The 23,367-nt window shown below is 38.2% G+C and overlaps 1 protein-coding gene, 1 non-coding gene and 1 pseudogene across 2 annotated transcripts in view; 1 reads left to right on the top strand and 2 right to left on the bottom strand.

Moving 5' to 3' along the window:
* Positions 1–23,367, top strand: part of Kdm3b (lysine demethylase 3B) — a 104,754-nt gene that overhangs the window by 14,288 nt on the left and 67,099 nt on the right. The window contains exons 2-7 of the mRNA XM_023703372.1: positions 3,926–4,093; positions 8,579–8,692; positions 9,995–10,100; positions 12,153–12,277; positions 13,668–13,742; positions 19,572–20,171. Of these exons, the coding sequence (XP_023559140.1) occupies positions 3,926–4,093; positions 8,579–8,692; positions 9,995–10,100; positions 12,153–12,277; positions 13,668–13,742; positions 19,572–20,171 (1,188 nt within the window). The remainder of the gene's footprint in view (positions 1–3,925; positions 4,094–8,578; positions 8,693–9,994; positions 10,101–12,152; positions 12,278–13,667; positions 13,743–19,571; positions 20,172–23,367) is intronic.
* On the bottom strand, positions 507–893 carry LOC105743804 (annotated as a pseudogene).
* On the bottom strand, positions 19,141–19,242 carry LOC111813185. The gene has a single exon (XR_002818505.1). It is a non-coding gene; the product is annotated as a small nucleolar RNA U13 (small nucleolar RNA).

Below are 23,367 nucleotides of genomic sequence, written 5' to 3'. Positions count from 1 at the left end.
ATTAAACTAGATCGGACTTGTAGTGATCTATCTGTTTATAGCCTCCCAAGAGCTGGGATTCCTCTCAGCGTGCTCCGAAGGCAGAGCCAATACAGCAGGGCCGGGATCGAACCCCTAAACCGCTGAGCTATTTGGCCGGCCCTTTACATGAAATTTTTTTTTGTTTGTTTGTTTGAAAACAATAATTTATTGCTTTTCTTTCCAAAGTATTGTGAACTTACAAAAATGAGTGAAGTTTACAGATTGCTTAGTTCATACTTAGAATGCAAGAGGTGAGGACCTGCTCTGTGTGGCCACTGACAGTGGCTGGGCACTGATGTTTAATACCAGCTCCCCCAGACTCCCATTACTGCCTTCCGGGGCTGTGCTCCTTACATACCGTCTTGTGACATACTTAGGTCACCAGTCAAGTCACTGGAATGTAGAGGGTTTTTTTTTTTTTTTTGCTGAGAGGGGCTTTTTTTGCCTTCCTGCTATAAAAATGAAATTTTCAGTTCATTTCTAAAAATAAATTGGTCAATAAATTCATTTTGTTCTGCTTCTATTTTACACAAAGCTTCATATTCAACTCGATACCTTTCTAGCTGCATTTTCTTTTCTGCTATTAATGTTTGAAGTTGCTGTTGCTGGCCTTCCCGCTGCTTTGCTATAGATTTGAGCAAATTCCAAGCCCCAATGGCCTTCATCTTCTCATTTTCTGCTTCTTTTGCAAGTTGGTCAACAAGCTCAATTAGACCACCAACTATTTTCTGAAACTGGCCAATTTTGTCCACAAAGTCCTTGTACTCTTCCTTGAGCTCTGTGGTCTGCTGCATAACCTCTGGGTCTAACACCCGCAGGTTATTCAGCTCATCAAAGTATAAGCCGGCTTTGCCCAGGATGTCTTTGGCCATAGCTGCCGATGTGGTAATGGTGGCATCCTTCAGCCTAGGTTGCTGCTGTGGGCACACAGCTTCTCTCCCAGTATGCTGCCACCAGTAAACAGTCGGCCGGACTCGGCCGCTGCCATGGCTACAAGACCTGAAATTTTCTTAATACTTCGTGTGTGTGTGTGTGTGTGTGTGTGTGTGTTAGACAGGGTCTTACAGTTCAAGCTGGCCTTGAGCTCACTTTGTAGCCCAGGCTTGTCTTAAACTTGTGATCCTCCTGCCTTAGCCTCCCAAGTGCTGGGATTATAGACGTGTGCCACACTCTGGCTTCTTAATCCATTTGTAAATGAATTTGAATTTTGTTCACTATATTGTCTACATATATATGAAAAATGATACACACAGATGAGCAGCACCTCCAGTGTTCATCTGCCAGAAGTGCTTTGTGTTCCTAGTACTCTAGTACTCTCACGTACTTTTGGTAACTCCACAGTTGGCTGGTAAAAGTACTGCCTGACGGCCTGTATCACTCAGTGTTACTGTTGGAAATTTCATGTGAGAAATTCCTTACCGAGCCAAGTAGTTGGAAAAGCTTTGCTCTCTGGAGTATTTGCTGTATGTTTTCCTTTTACAGTACTGAGCATAGAACCATGGCCTTCATGCTAAGCTTTGTCTTCCTCCACCACCTCACCTTTTATTTTTTGAAACAGTGTTTCACTAATAAGTTGCTAAATTGCTTGGAGGTGGTTTTTTTTTTTTTTTTAGAGGTGATTGAACTCAGACCCTTGCCCTTGCCAGGGAAGCACTTATTCTACTGAGCCATCTCCCTGGCCCCTAATGGGAGTGGTCTTAAACTTGTAACTCTTCTTCCTCAGCCTCCCAGGTGTTTGGGTGATAGGCATGCTTGTATATTTCTCTTTAGACAGTGAGAACTATGCAATTAAACTTTTCTCCTTTTTCCTATTGGCCTTTGGGAAGCTCAGAGCCAAAGTATGTCATTTGGTTGTACCAGCAGTACAGAGCCTTAAGTGCCTGATAAAATCTTTCCATTTTTGACTTCTGTTTTCATAACAAGGTCCCACTATGCAGTCTTAGTCTAGGCTGACTTTGAACTTGTGATCCTCTTGCTTCACCCTCCTAAAGTGCTGGGGTTACAGGTGTGCACCAGTTGAGTTCTTTTTCGTTTGTGTGCATGTGTGTGGTACTTGGGATTGAACCTAGAGCTTTCACACTGAGTTACATACCTAACTTTAAAAAAATATATATTTTGAGACAAGATTTCGTTAAATTTCCTAGGGTGGGCTTGAATTCGTGATCCTCCTACTTACCCAGTTATAGGATTATAGGCACGTTCTACCATACCTACCTTTTTTGTTTGTTTGTTTGACAGTGACTTCCTACTTGGCTTTACTTTATTTGTTTACATTTACCATTTTATTGCATGTGTTTCCCAAAAACTAAAAATTCTTCGAAGATAAAAGAGGATATAAATAAATCTCAGGCCCTTTATTTGTGATCAGCTGTATGTTAAGCACTAGACCTACTTATTCTAAATAGTGATACCTGTACGCATATATCTTTGTTCTTTATACTACATTGAATCATATGTAGAAGTTAGCATGTGAATAGAAACCCAAATCTCTTAAGTATTTGATTGTTTGTTGAAACGGTGTTGCTATGGAGTTCAGGCTGGTCTTGAACTCACTGAGTAGGGCAGTCTGGCCTGAAACTCAACAGTGGTTTTCTTGCTTCAGCCTCTCAAGTGCTAGGATTACATGCATGTGCCAGCTGGCCAGTTAAATATAGTATTTATTAGCAAAAGTGTAGTTTCATTTACTACGGATCACTTTCAAGAACTCTTTATAATATTAAGTATATCATGAAGAGGAGTATCTCTTCAGAGAAAAAGCTAGGTGTTGCTCTGACTGCAACATACCTTGGCGAGCAAATATGAGGTCTTTGTTGGTAGAGGCACTTAAGAAATGGACATGTGTTTTGAAGGTAATGTTTAAAAAATTTTTTTTAATTAATTAATTTATTTATTTTGTGTGTGTGTGTGTGGCCAGTTCAGCCCACCAGGGGGTGGGGCTGGCTGGCATGTGGTGCTGGGGATTGAACCACAGTCCCTGTGCTTTTGCTTAGCTTAGCTTGTTCTAAGTAGGTGCTTTAGACCACTGAGCCATCTCACCAGCCCCTAAAATTTTTACTTTCACCAATTTTGTGTTTATGTCTCAATCTGAGCAACTACATTGAAGACAGAAATGTGCAATATAACAACCACTGTTGAATGCCTGTCTTATTTTTAAAATTGTGTATTGTTTCTACTATCTTTATTTAATTTTTCTATTCTCTTTATTTTATTTATTTATTTATTTATTTTTGTCTTTTTGAGACAGGGTCTCACTATGCAGCTCAGGCTGGCCTTGAGCTCACTTTGTAGTGCACCCTGGTCTCAAACTTGCAATGATCCTCTTACCTCAACCTCCTGAGTGCTGGGATCACTGGCATGCACCACCATGCCTGGCTTTATCTCTTTAAAATTAAGAAAACAGAAATAGACATGTGGAAGTATAAACTTTTTTCAGTGTTTTATCTTTTTGAATTTTTGTGCTATATGTATACATTACCTAATCAAAAATTTTTTCAAAAAATAATAAAAGTAGTTTACAATCATTTCCAGTGGACTATCAAGTGTGCCAGATTCCTCTCAGTAATCCTGAACCTAGTGCAGTACTTTACAGATCATATATCCGCAGCACATGTGTGAAAATATGAATTAGAAACTAAGAATTACAAATTTCTATAGAGACAAATACTAAAAATTACTGAAAATTTGTGTGGTAAACTTATGTCTCCTTAACTCTGTTCTCCTTTTTCAGAGTAAGACTGAGACCAGCTTCTTAGCTCTGAAGTAACATGAGTTTTCATTAGCATCCTTTATTTGGAAGAACTTGCAAAATAAATCATTTTCCTAGTTAGGGAGGACATGTTTGTATGTTATATAGTGGGGTTTCCTTCAGGGTGACTTCCGCACTGTTTTTTACCTCTTTGTGCAGATCTTTGTAGAATTTGATGGCTGTAACTGGAAGCAACATTCCTGGGTTAAAGTTCATGCTGAGGAAGTTATTGTGCTTCTGCTGGAAGGGTCACTTGTATGGGCACCTCGGAAGGACCCTGTTCTTCTCCAGGGCACTCGAGTCTCAATTGCACAGTGGCCAGCCCTGGTAAGTAACTTCTTTTCTCCTTTTCTTTTCTCTCCGTTCCATTCCTTTCCTTTTCTTTTCCTTTCCTTTTCTTTTTCTTTTCTTCCCTTCCCTCCCCTTCCCCCCAATACATAAATGAACCCATTCATATATTGAGTTAAATATCATCCATTTCAGTGTTCTCTCTCTCTCTCTCTCTCTCTCTCTCTCTCTCTCTCTCTCTTTTTTTTTTTTTTTTTTTTTGTGGAACTAGGGATTGAATCAGTGTTCTTTTTCTCTGTAAAAACCATGCTTCTCCTTTCTGAGCCTTGCTTCCCCAGTGTATTTTTCTTTTCTTAAACTACAAATGAAGGTTATTTGGCATATTATTGATAAAAATAGTTATAACATTTAACTCCCTTCCCTTCAATTCTCATTCTCTCTCTCTCTCTCTCTCTCTCTCTCTCTCTCTCTCTCTCTCTCTCATTCCTCAGGTTTAACCAAGGCTCTCATGCATGCTAGGTTAACACTACCACTGAACTATATATTCCTTGCCTCTTCAATGGTTTTTATTAGGTAGGAACATATTTGAGTTTTCTTTCTATAATTATAGTGTTTACCTAGTAGCTGACCTTTAGAATTCACAAAAACTGAATGGTTTGTTCTTAGTAACACTTTCATTCTGAAGTTAGCAAAGCAAAAATTAAGCTTTCTCCTGTGTCCTAGAAAATTTTTATAATAGATACTATTTGACACTTTTTACCTCTAATTTTTTTTTTTCCATCTTTAATCTTTTCAGTGCAAGGTTTTCTTTTGTGGTTTTGTTCTGTTTTCATCTGTTTTGCTTTGTTTTGTTTTTGGTACTGGTGATCAAACTCAAGACCTGGCAGGCATTGTGGGTTTGGTTTTTTTTTTTTTTTTTTTTTCATGAAGAAAGCTTATATAATCACTCATGTATAAATAAAGGCTACTGATTTTGCTCTGGGTTGAAGAGACATACTAGACCCACTGTGTTTCTCTGAGTCTTCTTTGCCGCCTGCTTTCCTGTCTCCCCAGGTTGTTGTTCCCTGGAAGCTGAGGCTGGACCTCAGCATTGCACAGTACCTTGATTGGACCTGCCAGGGTGCACACTTGGATCTCGCAGCTCCCAGCAGTTCCATCCTAGGCACAGTTACGGGCCTCCGGGGGCCTCCAGGGGCATGGGAGGTGCAGCACATGCAGCATTTGGGCATAGGCCGGGAAGGCACAGAATGGACCCATCTTGTGTTTTGTTTTTTGAGACTGAATTTCACTATGTACTTTAGGTCTTGAACTCACTATGGAGCCCAGGATAGCCTCAAACTTAGAGCAATCCTCCTGCCTCAGCACCCCAAGTGCTACAGTTACAGGTATACAAGTCTACTATACCTGGACTTAGTGCAGTGAACCAATGTAGCCCTTAAAATTTTTTAATTATCAAGTATTATTTTATGAAATGAGATAAAGTAAGAGTTATAATGTTTAATTTGAGTGTTATTTCTTTTAAAGGATTTTTTTTTCCTGCTCTGAATGCCTTCAGGGCAGGTTTAGCTGGCTTGAGTTGTGGGGATCAAACCACAGTAACCTGAGGCTGACAGCTTTGTGGAAGCAGCCACTTAAAGAACTGAGCTAGGGCCAGGCCCCCTATTTCTTTTGGATTCTATTTTGTTAGCAAAGTGTAGGCATAAGGGGTAGACTCAATTTCAATTTTTCTGTGACTAACTAAATTAAATGCTAATAAGTTTTTGCTTTTTTGAAACAGGGATTCATGATATAGTTTAGGCTGGCCTCAAACTTGTAGAGATTCTCTTGCCTCAGTCTCTCAAGGGCTGGATTTATAGGCTTGCACCACCATGACCAGTCCAAAATTTTTTTGAGATAGAGTCTTGCCATGTGGGTCAGGGCTGGTTTTGAACTCCTTATATAACCCAGACTGGCCTAGAACTTAGAGCAGTCTTCCTGCCTCAGCTTCCCAAGTGCTGGGATTATATGTGTGTGCCATTGTACCCAGCTCAAAAAAATTATTTAACTATAGTATTAAAATGTCAGTATAATAATTTACTAAACTGTCTTCTGTGATGGTTCTTTTTTTTTCTCCAATACTGGGGATCAGATCCAGGGCCTTGTGCATGCTAGGGAAGTGTTCTATTACTGATCTACACCCTACCATACTCACTCTTTTTCCCATCAGTCCCAAGGATTGAACCCAGGACCTAAACACAGCCTTTTTTATTGTTGTTTCTTGAAAATGGGGTCTCACTAACTCACCTAATTGCTATGGGTGGGCTTAAATTTACAACCCTCCTGCCCTAGCTTCCCAGAGTGCTGGAATTAAAAACGTGTACCACTATGTCCAACTCCCAGCCCTTTTTTAAGTTTTTGTTTTGACAGATGGCCTTAAATTTGTTAAGTTTCATGGGCCGGACTCAGATTTGCAATCTTCCTGCCCTAGTCTCCCAGACTTTCATTTGTTTTTAGGGCTACTTTTCAATTAAACTTTTAGGAGAAATTATTTTATAAGTGGATATAGATTCATGACTTTTGCACAGTGTTTATGAAATACTAATAATAATTTACCAACTGTCTCAATCATACTTGTTTCTCAATAAAATTAAAATTAAAAAAAGAATTTACCTATGCATATTTAGTTATTTTTTTAAATGTTAATTTATTTATTTTGTACAGGGTATTTCTACACAGCTCAGACTTATAGTGATCCTCTTGTCTCAGCCTCCCCAGTGCTAAGATTATAGGTATGCGCTACCACACCTGGTTTTGGTGGCAGGATTGGTGCTGGGCTAGCACAGCATGTGGTACTGGAGATTGAACCTGGGTCCTTGCACTTGCCAGGCAAGTGTTTAGACCACTGCTATCTCCCTGGCCCTACCTATTTATATTTATACAAGGAGAAATAATAATTATTTCAGAAATCTAACAAAGATTTCAAGAGTACTAGACTAATAGTGTAATATTTAATTTTGAAAATGTAGAATTTAGCAAGAGACAGGAAAAGGAATATTGTGGGACTGTCCTGCTTCAAGGTTGTATATGGTGAGATTTTTGGACTTATGTGCAAACATGAGAAGCATAGAATTCTTTATCCTATTTTTTAAAATATAATCTAATTTTTAAATGTTTTTTATCATATTATGTAGGGACTTAAAGTTCAACATATCAATACTTGATGAAAAATACCTGTTCCTTATTATGCCTAAGATGTTTGAAATGCAGTGAGATAGTGAGGTTAAGATTGATAGCCCAAATCGTTTGATAATAACAATAAGCTTTTCTTCTGGATGGTTAACAACCTAAGTTTGCAGACCAAATTAGAGAAAAAGGAAGGATACAAGGAAAGCCAACATTTTGGCCCTACCCTTCTAAGGTCAATTAAGACTCAGGACATATGAGAACTTGTACTGTAACGTCATGTACCTCGGTAGTGTCCCAAATTTTCTGATCAAGAAGATTATGGGGCCAAAGAGGAAAGTGATCGATGACGTAGAGTGTGCCTAAGGAGAGTCACATGGGGAGAAGACACTCTCAGGCTTTCACAGAGAGCACATTGGCCAAGCAATGGTCGTGACTCATCCACATGGCTGCACTGATGAAGTTTCTACAATCTGAGGTACAGGATCTCAGGACAAATCCTGAGGGCATTTCACTGACCTTCTCAGACCAAAAAGCTACAACTCTTGTTGCATAGGTCCTGCTTTACCTTGGTCTTAACCATCCAGTAGAAAAGTATGAAGTCGAAATATAAGAAATAAAGCCATGCTGTTAAGTTGAGCTGTGGGGGACTCAGGTCAATAATTTCTGACATTGCCAGTTAAATATAAGACCCAATGCTATTATGGTCTACTGGACTCTTTTAGAATATTTTGCTGAGTTTACACACCTATAATATTCAATAACGGAACTTAGAAAAAATGGGGTATACCGATGAATGTCCATTTTGTATCTGTGTATTCAAAGAGGTTGGGATAGATATATAGTTGCATTCTCTTAATGAATAGAATGATTTGTTCTAATGGTGTTTGTAAATAGGATCACAAGTCCGCATCTTGTACAGCAATTAACCACTAAGAAGAATATATGCAGTGTATTATTTGTTGAAACTGTCCTTCCGATTTGATTTGAAACTGTCTCATTGCTATCTGTTTGTCAATAAAACTTTGAAAAAAAAATAAAATAAAATAAAATAAAAATAAAAAAATAAAATAAAAAAAAAAGAAAATGTAGAATTTAGGTCTCTTGAAGACTGGTAAAATTAGTCTGATTCCTGGGGAAAATGAATTTCTCATTCCACTTGTTCTTTTTAGCCATCAATGAGTAATAATAGATAGAATTTCTGCTTTAGTTGGTATCTTACAGGTTTTGGGATTGGGAATGTTTCCTGGGATGTTTGCCCTTAACCTGTATTTACTGGTGGATGCTTTCTTAGACACTGGAAATTTATTATTCATGTTCATTTTCCAATTTTAATCAGTTTCTTGTCATTGTGCTTCACAGACTTTCACTCCCCTAGTAGACAAACTGGGTTTGGGTTCTGTGGTGCCAGTCGAGTATCTTTTGGATCGAGAGCTGCGTTTCCTGTCAGATGCTACTGGATTACATCTGTTCCAGGTACTTCACTATACTCTTGTCTTAAGCTTGTTATTTTGTTGCTAACTTTTTTTGATACAAATGTTGGTGCCCCTGCAGCATATCTATGATTTCACCAGTGAATTTTCCAGTGCCTTTTAAAGTGTTTGTGCTTCCTTTAAAAATACATTTGGTGACTGAGGATTTTTTCTTCATGCGTGTACCCTAACCCCCCACCCTTAAGGCTACTTTGAACTTAAGACCACTTTTCTGAGTGTCCCTTCAGATGAAGTGGCTTCTCTAAGGTGGCTGCTTCTGTAACTTGAGCCTGAAAGGGCCTATGCTTACTTTAGTGACAGGTAAGTTGGGAGGAATATAAACTGGTTCCAGGCACCATGAAGCTCAGAAAGAGCCTAGGTATACCTTTGGTTACATAGAAAAGATGTAAGTTGTGTTGGTTTGTTTGTTTCCATTTTATTTTGGGTTTTGAGACAGGGTCTCAGTGTGCAGTTCAAGCTAGTCTTTTTTTTTTTTTTTTTTTTTTTTTTGTGGCTGGCTCAACCCACCCTGAAGGTGGGGCTGGTGGGGCATGTGGTGCCATGAATTGAACCAGGGTCCCTGCACACTTGCCTAAGCTTGACTAAGCAGGCACTTTAGACTACTGAGCTATATTGCCGGCCTTCAGGCTGGCCTCAACCTCTTGAGTGCTGGGCTTATGTGTGTGTGTGCACCACCATGCCTAGTAAAAAGGGATGTTAATAATTTAAACTAGCTCGTGAGTTATTTTAGAATTTAAAATATACATTGTTTTATTATTTCTAGTGGTTGCTATATAAAATGGTTTAAAGTTGAGAGACTTCTAAGAGTTTATCATTGAGAAAGCCAAGAACATTATTTTCTCAGCTGTGTTGAGCTACTGATGATATCTTTTTGTTGTCTTCCTCCCGCTGTAGTCCTTACTTTATTTTTATAATCCTGGTATTTATATAAGGTGACTTGGTAAATGTTGTATGAATACCAAGACGAAGAGAAAACATGAAATAAAATATTTTGTGGTCAGATACGATGAGAAACACTGGCTCAAATAGATTTCTTTATAAATCTCAAAATTTCTTTCTAATTCTCAAAGCATTTAATAAGCTGTTAGGTGTAGAAAGATGCAGTATGTAATACTTTCCAAGATGAAGTGGTCCTACCATACTTAATTTTTATGGAGTCTCATGAGGCTAGAGTTCTACAGACAGTTTTGCCAACGATTGATAGAGAGCTTCCTTGGGATATGATTTTTCCCCATCTAGTTAAATACTCATCTTAACAAATTGTTTTCTTGTTTTATCTTTATAGATGGGAACAGATAGCCAAAACCAGATCCTTTTAGAACATGCTGCACTGAGAGAAACAGTTAACGCTTTGATCAGTGACCAGAAGCTGCAGGAGATATTCAGCCGAGGTAAGAAAAGGTTTTCTGTCCTTGAACTCTGAATCAGGTGAATTGTCAGCATTGGATGATCTAGAGTGGAACATCAGGCAGCTATAAACATTTATCTTATATTTGTGGGTAGAGTCAAAAGTGTAGTATCTCCATTTAACTGGATCTTTAGAATAAAGTAGGAAGATATAATCACATTCAGACTGGTGTTTTCTCTGCTTTCTTTTTTTTTTTTTTTTTCTTCTGCATTTCACAATATAGTTTTGATTTAGGGTTAATATTTTTTCTTAAATATTAAGAACTTACTATGTATTAATATCTTGTTAATGCACTGAGGATATAGTCTTTAGTTAGAAAGTCTTTACTAATTTTCAATTTACTACCTGCAAATTTCTTGAAGAACTGTGATACCAACAAATAACTTAGCAAAGTATCAGGCTGTTTCACATAAATAACTTGATCCCCCTTCCCAGTAGTACTGAGGCTTGGGCCTTGGACCCAGGACCTTGCACTTGCTAGACCAGTGCTCTACTAAGCTACATCCCTACCTTTGTTTATTTACCTATTACTTAATTAATTAATTTATTTTTTGAGACATAATCTTGCTTTGTAGTCCAGGCTAGCCTTGAACTCATGGCTGTCCTCCTGCCTTGGCCTCCTAAATTCTGGGATTACAGCTGTGTGCCATCATACCCAGCTCATCTCTTGATTATCAAACATCTTTGTTTTTGGTCTTTTTTGGGACAGGGTCTCACTATGCAGTGCAGGCTGGCCTTGAGCTCATTTTGTAGCCCAAGCTAGGCTACAAAGCAATTAGCCTCCTGCCCCAGCCTCCGTGGTGCTGGAATTACAGGCATGTGCCACCATGCTTGGCGCAATCAGACATTATTCTTATGTTCACATTTTCCTTGGAGACCCAAGGAATACTCCTTTACTGAAAATTATTAATGTGGGTGCCAGAAAGAAGGTGAATAGACATATGATGTGTAATGAAGAAGGAATAAAGTACCACTTTATCCCCTTTGTGTGGCTCCTGTCTCAATAAGCAAAAATACAAAAAATTAATAAGTAAATAAAAATCAAGTAATATGGAGGAAGAAAGAATATGAGAAAAAACTGGTAATAGAGAAAAAATGGAGTGGAACAAATGAAAGTTAGAGATATACATATGTATTGAAAAATTAAGGGAGCTTAATTATAGCTCTGAGAGAGAATAATCTAAAATTAGTAAGGCATTTGCTGTATAGTCTCAAATGTACAATGATATGTGGGAGAAAGAAACTGCCCCTCTTAGAGAGACTCAGTTGAAATTGCTGGGTAATATTACCTGCTGATGAAGTAGTATCTTTGAAACTGTGTTCCTAGGAAGACAGGTGCTATATTTGTTCAGACTATTATTGGTGCAAAGGCTGGACACCTCTTAAATTGAACTCTCCACACACCATTATTGAAAGAGGAGAATGTTAACAGTCATATGTGATTCTGTGGTCACTTAATATAGCACATTCAGCTTGGTGGCCTCCCACATTTTTATGTATATGTCAAATGTCTGAGTACATTTCTATGCTGTCTGTAGCTTTTTATGTATACCTTTTTTTCTCCTTCCTATATTACTTCTAGAATGTTAAGATTGAGGAAAGGTGGAATTGGAAAACAATTTTAAGGACTATCCAAATACACAAAAAGTTTATGAAGACCATTTAAGTTTTATTTTTAAATTGGTATGTATGAGGCCTGGGGAACTTGCCTACTATGCCTGAGGCCTTGTGTTCAATCACGAGCACCACAAAAATAAAATTAAAACTGCTGAGTATGATAAATCTGGAATTGGTCCTTTATTCAGCTTTGTATAGTAGACTGAAAATACCATATACTACATTATACAGTTTATCTTCAGCTGTTAAAAACCACTATAGGGCCAGAGATATAGCTCAGTAGCACAAGCGCCTGCCTGGCAAGCACAATGTCTGGAGTTTTATTCCCAGCACACACACACACACAAAAAGCAAAAAAACCCAACTGTAATACATAGTTTAGCCCTAACTACTCAATTCTGACTGATCTCTCCTGTAGGTCCCTACAGTGTTCAAGGTCACAGGGTCAAAGTGTACCAGCCAGAGGGGGAAGAAGGGTGGCTCTATGGCATTGTAAGCCATCAGGACTCCATCACCCGTCTTATGGAGGTGTCTATAACTGAGGTGAGGCAATTATTTTGTCTTAAGGCACAACCATCCCCAAACAGAGGATGGTGTAAAGAAAGTAAGCACTCTGGTACCAATGAGAAAATGCTGATTCTATTCCTGGCTCTGTTGCTTACTGATATTATGACTGAGAAAGACATTTTTCACCTCACTATTCTCATCTGTAAGCTAGGAGTAATTATATAAACCTCTCCTGACCTCATATCACTCTTTTAAGGCTTAATATATTTGAAAATAGTAAAATAGTATATAAATGTAAGAGGATATTACTTATCATACTTATAATAGAAAAGACTTAAAAAGACTAGTTGGGCATAGTGGAGCATATGTATAATTCCAGCACCCTGGGAGGCTGAGGCACAAAGATGGCAAGTTGAAGCCCAGCCTGGGCAACTCAGTAACTTTTTGTTAAAAATAGATGTTTCCAGGGCTGGGGAGATGGCTCAGTAGAATAAGCGCTTCTCTGGCAAGCGCAAGGGCCTGAGTTCAAGCCCTGGTCCCACCAAAAAAAAGTTGTTTATATATATATAAAATTGTGAAAGCACCATTTGCCTGGAGCAAACATCAGCAACCACCATTTGGTATATATTTCATATTCCTAACATTTTCTATATATATAATAGTTTTTACATATTATTTACATAACAATTATATAAGTTATACTTTAATAATAAACAGAAATGATATATACATAGTTATATAATGTATCTTTTTAATTGTATATAATAAGCATCTTTGTATGTCAATATAGAGATCTGACTTTTAAAATATATGTGTACTATTCCATTACATGGTTATATATCTAACATTGAGACATTTAAATCACTGCCAGTATTCTCACTAATACAAATAATGGCACAAGGGACATACTTGAACATACTTTCACATATACTATAATAAATTTTTTGGTGTGTAATTGCTAAGTCAAAATATTGTATATACACAATAAATTGATGCCTTCCGTCAAGCTGGCTCCTTTTCCAGTTTTGATTCTTTAATAACAGAGTGATTCTTTTAATGATTATTGATGCTGAAGGTTTTTAATTTCATAATATGTCAAATAGGAATGTTTTAGAGATGCAATATTTGAAATGAACATCCCTAAAAGACACACTGGCATTGAACTGAATTTTTTTATTCATTCACTTAACAAATATTTGAATGCTTACTATATTCCAGATTTCGTTTCAGATGTCGTTACTGTAGCAGTGAACGAAATGGTAGAGATGTCTGCTCCCATAGAGCTATCATTCTAGTAGAAGAGTAGAAACAGTAAGGCAGCAGTTACATAGATTAGGAGAATGCATAATTATGTCTTTGTAGACAAGGCTTTAAATATCTTTTTTTCCCCTTTTTCTTATGTTCTTCTGCCCTGCTCTTGTCATAGAGTGGTGAGATCAAGTCTGTAGATCCCAGACTAATCCATGTGATGCTGGTGGATAGCTCGACGCCTCAAAGTGAGGTATAGTAATGAACTGATTCTGTGAGCAGACTCATGAGCTTATGTTATCTTGTTATGTAGATTCCTTATGTTTGTGTTTTCTATGGATGCCCTTTGCAATTGCTTAGCTTTGATCATTACATATTTTTTTTTCTCTGTTTGTCTAGTTAAGAGGAATAGTCTCAAGAAAGAGACCTATTTAGAGGAAAACCCTTAAATTATGGTTGTATTCTCTAGTTATAAGTTCTGAGTCTTATTCTTTTTTTTTTTTTAATATATATTTGGTATAGGGTTTACAGGGTCTCACTATGTAGATTGGACTGGTAGTGGTTCTCCTGTTTTCAGCCTCCCAAGTGCTGGGATTACAGGCTAGCCCCACCACGCCCAGTCTTAATCAATGTCTTAGTGTGCCCCAGGGGCAGGACCAGCATCGCAAGCCAGGGATAGAACCCTAGCTCTTGCACTCTGACTACGCAGGTGCTTTAGTCTGTTGAGCTGTTTGGCTGGCCCCTCCTATTTCTTCTTATGTTCTCTCCGGACAAATATATTTGAAAGGGATACTAGACAAATGAAACTGTTAATAAGTAGAAATAGGGGCCGGGGAGATGGCTTAGTGGAATAAGCGCTTCCCTGGCAAGCGCAAGGACCTGAGTTCAATCCCCGGTTCCGCAAAAAAAAAAAAAAAAAAAAGTAGAAATAATCATGACCTTACCCAGTGATAGGAAATTAAGAAAAAGCTACATCCTCTTCCCCCAACTCATTAGGCAGTAGTAAGATCCAAGGGAGTCTGATATTCTATATTCCCAAGTAGAGGTAAAATCAAATAGGTGCCTACTTCACCTATTTGAAGCCTTATTCAATGCTTAGCACATAGTAGATTATAATTATGAACCAGGCCAGCCCTTGATTCATTTAGAATTCTAGCCCTCAAAAAATACATAATATATATCTGCTTGAGGGGCTGGTGAGATGGCTCAGTGGTCTAAAGCACCTACTTAGAACAAGCTTAGCAATTCAGAGGGACCACGGTTCAATCCCCCAGCACCACATGCCAGCCAGCCCCGCCCCCTGGTGGGCTGAGCTGGCCACACACACACACACACACACACACAAATAAATAAATAAAAAAAATTAAAAATAATAATAATATATATCTGCTTGAATCAGTCAAGGAATCCTGTATGAATTGCCTTCAGTAGACCAACTGTCCATGTTATTCCTCACTATATATTTGCACTATTGTAAATATTGTTTTCTTGGCCATTCCTGCTAAGTATTGAATCCTTCATCGTTTTTATCCATTCTTGACTTGATAATAATATCAAAGTAGGAAGAGAAGAAACAAGATTAAATTTAACAGTTCTTATGTATTAGATTACCATGAATAGAATATTTCTAAACTTTTATTTGTGTGGTTGAAAACACTTATCATGATGATGTACTGGGCTCCATTTTTATTTTTTTCTTTATTTCATTTCATTTATTAAGTGTGTATTATATTGCAGGTACTGTTCAGCTGACCCACTATAAGTGGAAAAAACTGGTCTCGGTGTCCTAAAGTACCTACTTGTGTGTCAGTAATCTCCTAACGTAGGATACACATACAAAATTATTGTTTAAGAGATTCAGATGTGGTGGTACACACCTATAATTCCAGGATTCAGCAGGCTGAGGCCAAAGGATTGCTGAGAGTTCATGGCTACCCTGGGCTACATAGTTCAAGCCAGCCTGAACCACATAATGAGAACTTGTCTTAAAAGAAATAAAGAAGAAAAAAAAAAAAAAAAAAAGAGGCCCTGTAAGTTGGCTAGATGAATTAGAAGATAGATCTTTAGGGGATGGGGAGATAACTCAGCTGTCTAAGCACTGTGTGTGTCACTGTGCTGGTCGCCAAATTGGGGCATGGTGGCACACATGCCTGTAATCCAGCACTGGGGAGGTTGAGACAGGAAGATCACTACGAGTCTGAGCTGCATAGGGAAAACCTGTACCAAATAATTAATTTTTTTTTTTTAATTAAAAAGAAGATACAGGGCTGGGGATTTGGCTCAGTGGTAGAATGCTTCCCCAGAAACAGATTTGGTTCTTCCCTTTGTTTGGCTTTGCCCTAATATAGCTATTTTCTTGACTAGCAAAGTATAGTATAATGATTGACAGTTTGCCATATTTTACACTAACCCTTCTTAGAGATTCATGATTGTCTCATCATCTTTAAGTATGCATATGAGTGAATGAGCAGAAAAGAAAGGATGGATTTGTAGGATATGGTGGTGTATGCTGTAATCTGAGATACTCAAGAGGCTGAGGAAGGAGGATCACAAGTTGAAGACTGGCCTGGACAATTTACTGAAACTTGTTCTCAAAATAAAATTTAAAAAGAAAGAATGAATTTCACTGAATATACTTGTGTAGTTAAAAACACTGAAGGGGCCAGTACGATAGCTTAGCTGACTAAAGTGCCTGCTTAGGCACAAGGACTGCAATTGGCTCCTCAACACCACATACCACACCAGCCCCGCCCCCATGATGGACTGAGCTGGCCAGAGTCCAGGTGTAGTAGCATACCCCTGTAATCTCAGCACTGAGGAAGCTGAAAGCAAGAGGATCACCCTAAGCCTGAGCTGCATAGTGAGACCCTGCAATAACCAAATACATTAAAAAAAAGAAAAAACTGAAAACTTCATGGTGATAAACTGAGAAAAGGAAAAAAACTAACTCTGAAATAAAAAGTGTTCAGCGAACAAATAGTTCTTAAATGAAAGACTTGCAAAACTTACATATTACCAGAAGTATCATTAGTATTTATCATAGTATTACTTATGATTCTCTATTATTATTACTTATACTATGCTTTTGGAAACTCAGATGATATTACTGTAAGTATGAGGAAATGGAAATAAATCTTGAGCTTTAGCAATTATAGCGAGAGGGTTGGTCATAACCATGTAATATCTATAATCCCAGCATTTAAGAGGCTGAGGAAGGAGGAAAACAAGTTTGACTCCAGCCTCAACTCCATAGTGAGTCCCTTTCTCAAAGCACAAAGTTGTAGAAACATATAAAAGGAGAAATGAGAAATGAAGGCAGAAAAAAAAAAGGAAAAATAAACTATAACAATAAGAAATACAAGTTACACAGTAAGAAGAAATGCAACATTTGAAAAAAATCAATAGGGAATAAGGGATGGAGGGAAAAGGAAAGAGGGAAAAAAATTTTAAATGTGAAAATGAGTAAAATATTACAATAAAAACACAAGTCTGCAAAGGATCAAGGACAATAAGAAGTCATGTGTGATGGTGTGTGTATAACTCTAGCTACTTGGGAGGATAAGGCAAAATGATCATGTTTGAGGCAGTCTGGGCAACTTAGTGGAGACCCTGTCTCAAAATAGAGTTTAAAAAGGACTGGAAATGTAGCCCAGTTTTAGAGTGTTTTCCTAGGGTATGCTCTGACCTGGGTCACATCCCAAGTTCCACCCAAATTAAGTAAAAAGACAGTAAGAGTAATTAAATTGGTAAATTTTTATTTATTTATTTTTTGGCTGGTTCAGGCTACCTTAAGGGCAGATCTGGTAAGGCATGGAGAGCTGGGGATCGAACCATGGTCCCCTGTGTCTGACTGGGTTTGCCCCGGCAGGCTCTTAAACAACTGAACTAACCCCACAAGCCCCCAAAATTGGTAAATATTAATGGCTAAAAAGCTATATGTCACTAGTTTATTACTCTATGGACGTGTTTCTGAGTGAAGGTTGTTTGTAATTGTTTTTAGTTATGTGCTTCATAGTGAGATGCATAATCATCTAAAAATGTCCTGGATGTAAATCTTTGCTACTCAATTCTTGTTCAAGATAATGTCAGCTGTATCTCATCCCCTACTCCCCTCATCCCTCAATGGATAAGAGGTTATTCAGTGATGTGAATTGTCTATTCTAATCCATGTCTTCTTATTCGTGTATCCACTCAAATAAGGCACAGTAAAATTTAATGAGATAGCCTGAAAATTACCAGGCGAAAGAAGACTCTTTAGCCTGTGGTAGTTTGCTTTTCTCTCCTTCCTCTGACTAGTGCTTTTATTTTTTTATTTTATTTATTTAAAATTTTTTATTTATTTTTTGACAACTCATACAGAATTTTACTTAACAAAGTAATATGAATTTCACAGTATTTGTTGTAATACATGGTATTGTCTTACAACCAGCTATTCATATTACCAGATATATACACATAAAATTGGAAGAAGAAAAAAACTGGAGCAATGTAAAAGAAATTAAGAAAAGAAAAAGTACAAACAATTGAAAAAAGGAGGCGAAGCTAATTAGAGCATTGACTGCTTCTTTCCATTTCCATTTTTTTTTCTTTTAAAAAAATTTTATTCATTTATTTATTTATTTTTTTGTTCTGTCAGAGGTGAATATTCTATTGGCATCTAAATACTGTAAGTGTTTGAATTCAACTAAACATCTAACACTGTCTAGCAGTCTATAATATTAGTGGATTATCCTCAGAAGTTATTGACTTGAGCCTTTTACAGCTCATCGTATTAATATGGATTTACTTTATATACCTCATTTTTATACTTTTCTACTGGATGGTTAAGACCAAGATATAGCAAGACCTATATACCCAGAAATGTAACTTTTGTATCTGATAAGGTCAGCCAAGTACTCTCAGAATTTATCCTGTAGCCCTGTACCACCTTTTGTACATCCTTTTGTCAGTGTCTGACATGAGGATGAGTCACGGCCATTACTTGACCAATTTGCACTCTGTGAAAGCTTGAGAAAATGTTTTTTCTCTCCATGTGACTCTCCCCAGGCTCACTTTAGATCCTCGAACACATTTCTCTGTGGCTCCATAATCTTCTTGATCAGAAAATTTGGAGCACAACTGAGTTAAATGTTGTTACAGTACAGGTTCTCCTATGTCCCGAGTCTTCACTGACCTTGAAAGGCTAGGGCCAATGACTAGTGCTTTTAAATTATATATGGATCAGTCATCTGTATAGTGTTTATTTATATAAGCAATCTACACATGTCTTTGTCAAGTTCACTTTTCCTTTTGTCACAGATTGATAAATATATTTTCAACAATTTATGGATAGATGTGGTTTCATATTGTAGTAATGCACATTTTTAGTAAAAACAGAAAGATAGAACCAGGTGGGAGTAATTACATCTGTAATCACAGCACTTGGGAAGTTGAGGCTAGCGGATCACTTTGAGTTCCAAGGCCATCTGGCCTACCAGGTGAGTTCAAGGCTAGCCTGAACTACATGTCTCAAAAAACAAAGACATGAAAACAAAAAAATCAGGAAGATAAATATGCAGGAGAGCAAGTTATTTCATCAAAAGGCAAATGAGCTCCCAATCTAGCTAGCTCTGACAGTTTTATAAAAGAAATTCTACACTTTTTTTTTCTCACGCCAGATGGGTAATGTGCCCATGTAGTAACAAAGTTTGAGGGAGGCACATCTCATGTATAAAGCAGGAACACCCAATCATCACGCTCACAAACCAAAGGATCACACAAATTGTTAAAATGCTCAAATTCCATCTAAAGAAGTAGTGTATTTTATATAAAAAAAAAGTTTCCCAAGGGAATTAACCTCTAGTAACTTTTATCCTGAGAGAGTGTGTGTGTGTGTGTGTGTGTGTGTGTGTGTGTGTGTGTAAATTGGTTGAGTTCTAATCACAGGATTAGAGATTCTTGACAGGAAGGTGTCTGAAAGCTGCCATCAGAACATGGCTATCTGCGCTTGCTGTCTCCTTTTAGAAGTGGCAGAGAGCTAATGGATTGTGGTTTTCACAAGGTGAAAGGTCCCTTATAATCTTTTTTGAATTTTGTTTTGTAGGGGGGTATGTTAAAAGCAGTAAAACCTTCCAAAGGAAAGAAGAAGAGAGACAGCATAGAAGGGAAAGATGGCCGGAGAAGAAAAAGTGCTTCAGACTCTGGGTGTGACCCTGCATCAAAGAAATTAAAAGGAGACAGGGGTGAAGTAGACAGTAATGGGAGCGATGGAAGTGAGGCAAGCCGAGGGCCGTGGAAAGAAGGTAATGCCAGTGGAGAGCCAGGGCTGGATCAGAGAGCCAAGCAACCACCGTCTACATTTGTCCCCCAGATTAACCGCAACATTCGCTTTGCCACTTATACCAAAGAAAATGGCAGGACTCTGGTGGTGCAGGATGAGCCTGTAGGAGGGGACATACCGGTACCTTTCACTCCGTATTCTACAGGCACAGGTCAGACACCTTTGGCCCCAGAGGTGGGTGGAGCCGAAAACAAAGAGGCAGGAAAAACACTGGAACAAGTTGGCCAGGGCATGGTGGCTTCAGCAGCTGTGGTCACTACCGCCAGCTCCACCCCAACCACAGTGAGGATCTCAGACACTGGCCTTGCAACAGGGACTGGGCCGGAAAAACAGAAAGGCAGCTGGTCACAGGCCTCAGGAGAGGTGAGTTGCTTAAGGGGGCAAATTTGCTAGATATGGGTTCAATTTTCATTCTCCTTTATTGTTAAGGCATTAAAAAGCATCTCAAATGTCTCAAGAAAGGAGTAGTCTTGAGATGTGCTTAAATTATACTCCATAGATCAACTTTTACTGCTCATTGGGCAAATGTGTATATTTTAATAACTATCAGTTCTTAAAGGGCACCTAAACAATTGGACTAATCAAAAACTGATTATACAACCCAATTTAATGAGATATTAAAATAGATCTGGTGGGGACTCTCTTTAATTCAATTTTCTATTTAGTTCATGTAGTGGTTTGAGCCTCCACCAGGCCTTTGAGAGACAAGGTTAATGAGTTACAGTGCTGGTAATATTGAACACCATAATTAAAACTATGCATGCAAGCTACCAGTACCTTGTTTTCAGTTTATCATTTTATGTGATATTTTCTCTTGAGGCTGGGCTAATTTCCATCATTTGATGTATCCCTGAAAGCTTTTTTTTTTTCCCCCTCACTGATTTCATTCTTTTAAACTTTGGAAAATTTTTATGGATTTACACAAGATACACATTTATTTTATTCTTTATATGATATGTATGTTTTTGCTAAAATGTAACTTATTAAATGTAAGTTAATGTCAGGTTGTTTCCTCAATCTCAATTTGAAACAATGTCATAATTTATTATTTGCTAATTTCTCATTAAACCGTGATTTGTGGTTTATGGTACTAGCTATATTAATGTTCTTTCTCAAGTAGGCTAATTAAGCTAAAATATGAAATGCAAAGATGAAGTGCTTAATGACTTTTAAAAATTACATAACCAAGGCATGGTAGAATGTGCCTGTAGTTCCAGCCACTCAGAAAGGTAAGGTGGCAGCCTTGCTTGAGTCTAGAAGTTTGAGGCCAGCCTGAGCAACTTAGCAAAAGCCATTCTGAAGAAAGAAAACAAAACTAAATTCTATATAGGAAGTTTCGAGACTGGGCGTGGTAGTGCGCACCTGTAATCCCAGCTCTTGGAGGCTGTAAACAGGTGAATCACTACAAGTGTGCTCTACTAGTGAGACCCTGAAAACCCTGTAGACCCTTCCCTAAAAAATTAAATAAATAAATAAAATTATATAGGAAGTTGCTATGTGCTAAGTACTGTCTATTTCAAATAAATTCTTGGGATCCCTAATTGAAGGAGAGCACATTTCAAAATGGAATCATTTCAGGTACAACAGTGCCAGATAGAAAGTACCATAGGCCTGGTAAGGAAATTGCCTAGCATGTGTGAGGCCCTAAGTTTGATCCCCAACACTGCAAAGAAAACCAGGGCTTTAACATTTCATCTGACTTTTCCCCTCTATAGCAAATTCAATTTGTTATTCCCTGCAGGATAGGGAGGAAGTGAAATGTCCAGACATAAAAGGAGAAGGGCACAATGGCACACACCCATAATTCCATCAAGTTGGAAGGCTGAGACACAAAATTGAAAATCAAAGCTGGGCATGGTGACACATGCCATGATTCCAGGCAAAAGGATTACTGCAAATTCAAGTCAGCCTGAACTACAAAGTGAGACCCTATCTCAAAAGAAACAAACAAACAAAAATGAAAGAAAGAAAAAAAAAATTCAAGGCCAATCTGGGCTACTTAGCAAGAAGATTCCATGTCAGAATTTAAAAGAACTGCAGATATAGCTCAGCAACAGAGCACTTGCCTAGCATTCTTTGGGGTTCAATTCCCAGTACCACATACATATACCTAAAAATGCAAAATTTTAGTTTGTGACTTTTCTTGTTAGTTGACCAGCATTTCCAAATGGTCCAGTGAGAACCTTATTCCTTATTTGTATTTCCTATATGTATAAGTAATTATAGAGCTTGAGTTACTTAAAAACTCTCATGTTGGGGCCAGCCAGATAGCTCAGCATTAGGCAGAACACAGTGGCTGGGGTTCATGTGCTGTGCCAGCCCCACCTCTGGAGCACACTGAGACTGTGACTGAGACTGGGCATAGTGGCGCACACCTGTAATCCCAGCGCTTGGGAGGCTGAAAACAGGAGGATCACTATGAATCTGATCTGTGTAGTGAGACCCTGTAGACCCTATACTAAATACATTAAAAATAAACCTCCCATGTCAAGGGCCAGTGAGAGAGAGGGCCAGCCAGATAGCTCAGGGTATTAAAGTACCTGCTTAAGGCAGGCACAGGGACCTGCATGCTGGCCCAAACCCCAGGGCATGCCTGCTTAGGCAAGGTCATGGACTGGGTTTGATCCCCAGCACCACATACTGCTCCAGCCCTGCCCCCGCGCTCCCTGCACTGATACTGGGCCTGTTGGTGCATACCTGTAATCCCAGTGCTGGGGAGGCTGAAAGCAGGATCACCACAAGTCAGAGCTGCTTAGTGAGTCTCTGTACCAAATACATTAAAAAAAAAAAAAAAATGTAGCAGTGTAAATATAAATGAGGCTTATAAACTGAACCAATTTTATGCTTATAAGGAGAGGGGCCAGGGAGATGGCTCAATGGAATATGTGCTTCCCTGGCAAGCACAAGGGCCTGAGTTCAATCCCCGGTTCTGCCCCCCCCCCTTAAAAATTTAAGCTTATAAAGAAGAGATCTAGTGAATTACTCTTGGAATAACAAAGTTAAATAGATGAAATATGGATTAAACAGTTTCTTTCAAACAGGTTGGAGAAGATTTCTGGAATCAGTCATTTTGCTAGTGTTTCAGCCTGTCTTCTAGGATATGATTTTGAAATACAGACATAATGTTTCCATTACAATGGTTAATCTAAAATACAGAAAACAGTCACCAAAAACATTCTTGTCCTAAAAACTGAGTTGAATCAGTTTGTTATCACTCTCTTATAAGGAAAGGACTTGAAATTTAATCATTTCAAAAAAAATGAAAGGCCATCCAAATTATTTTTCATTCATGTGTGCATTTATTTTTATTTATTTATTTATTTTTGGAACCGGGGCTTGAACTCAGGCCCTTGTGCTTGCCAGGGAAGCACTTATTCCACTGAGCCATCTCCCTGGCCCTTGTACATTTATTTTTAAAAGGTAACTTTAGTAGTGAAAGATGAGCTGCTTCAAATCCTGCTAGCAAAACAACAGTAAAACCTCAGAGCCATGTTTCTCTCTCTCTCTCTCTCTCTCTCTCTCTCTCTCTCTCTCTCTCTCTTTCTTTTTTTTTTTTTCA

This window comes from Octodon degus, unplaced genomic scaffold (assembly GCF_000260255.1).
Source record: "Octodon degus isolate 3935 unplaced genomic scaffold, OctDeg1.0 scaffold00169, whole genome shotgun sequence".
NCBI classification, from domain to species: Eukaryota; Metazoa; Chordata; class Mammalia; order Rodentia; family Octodontidae; genus Octodon; species Octodon degus.
The sequence above is the reverse complement of the archived record's forward strand: the minus strand, read 5'-3'. Positions and strand labels throughout refer to the sequence as shown.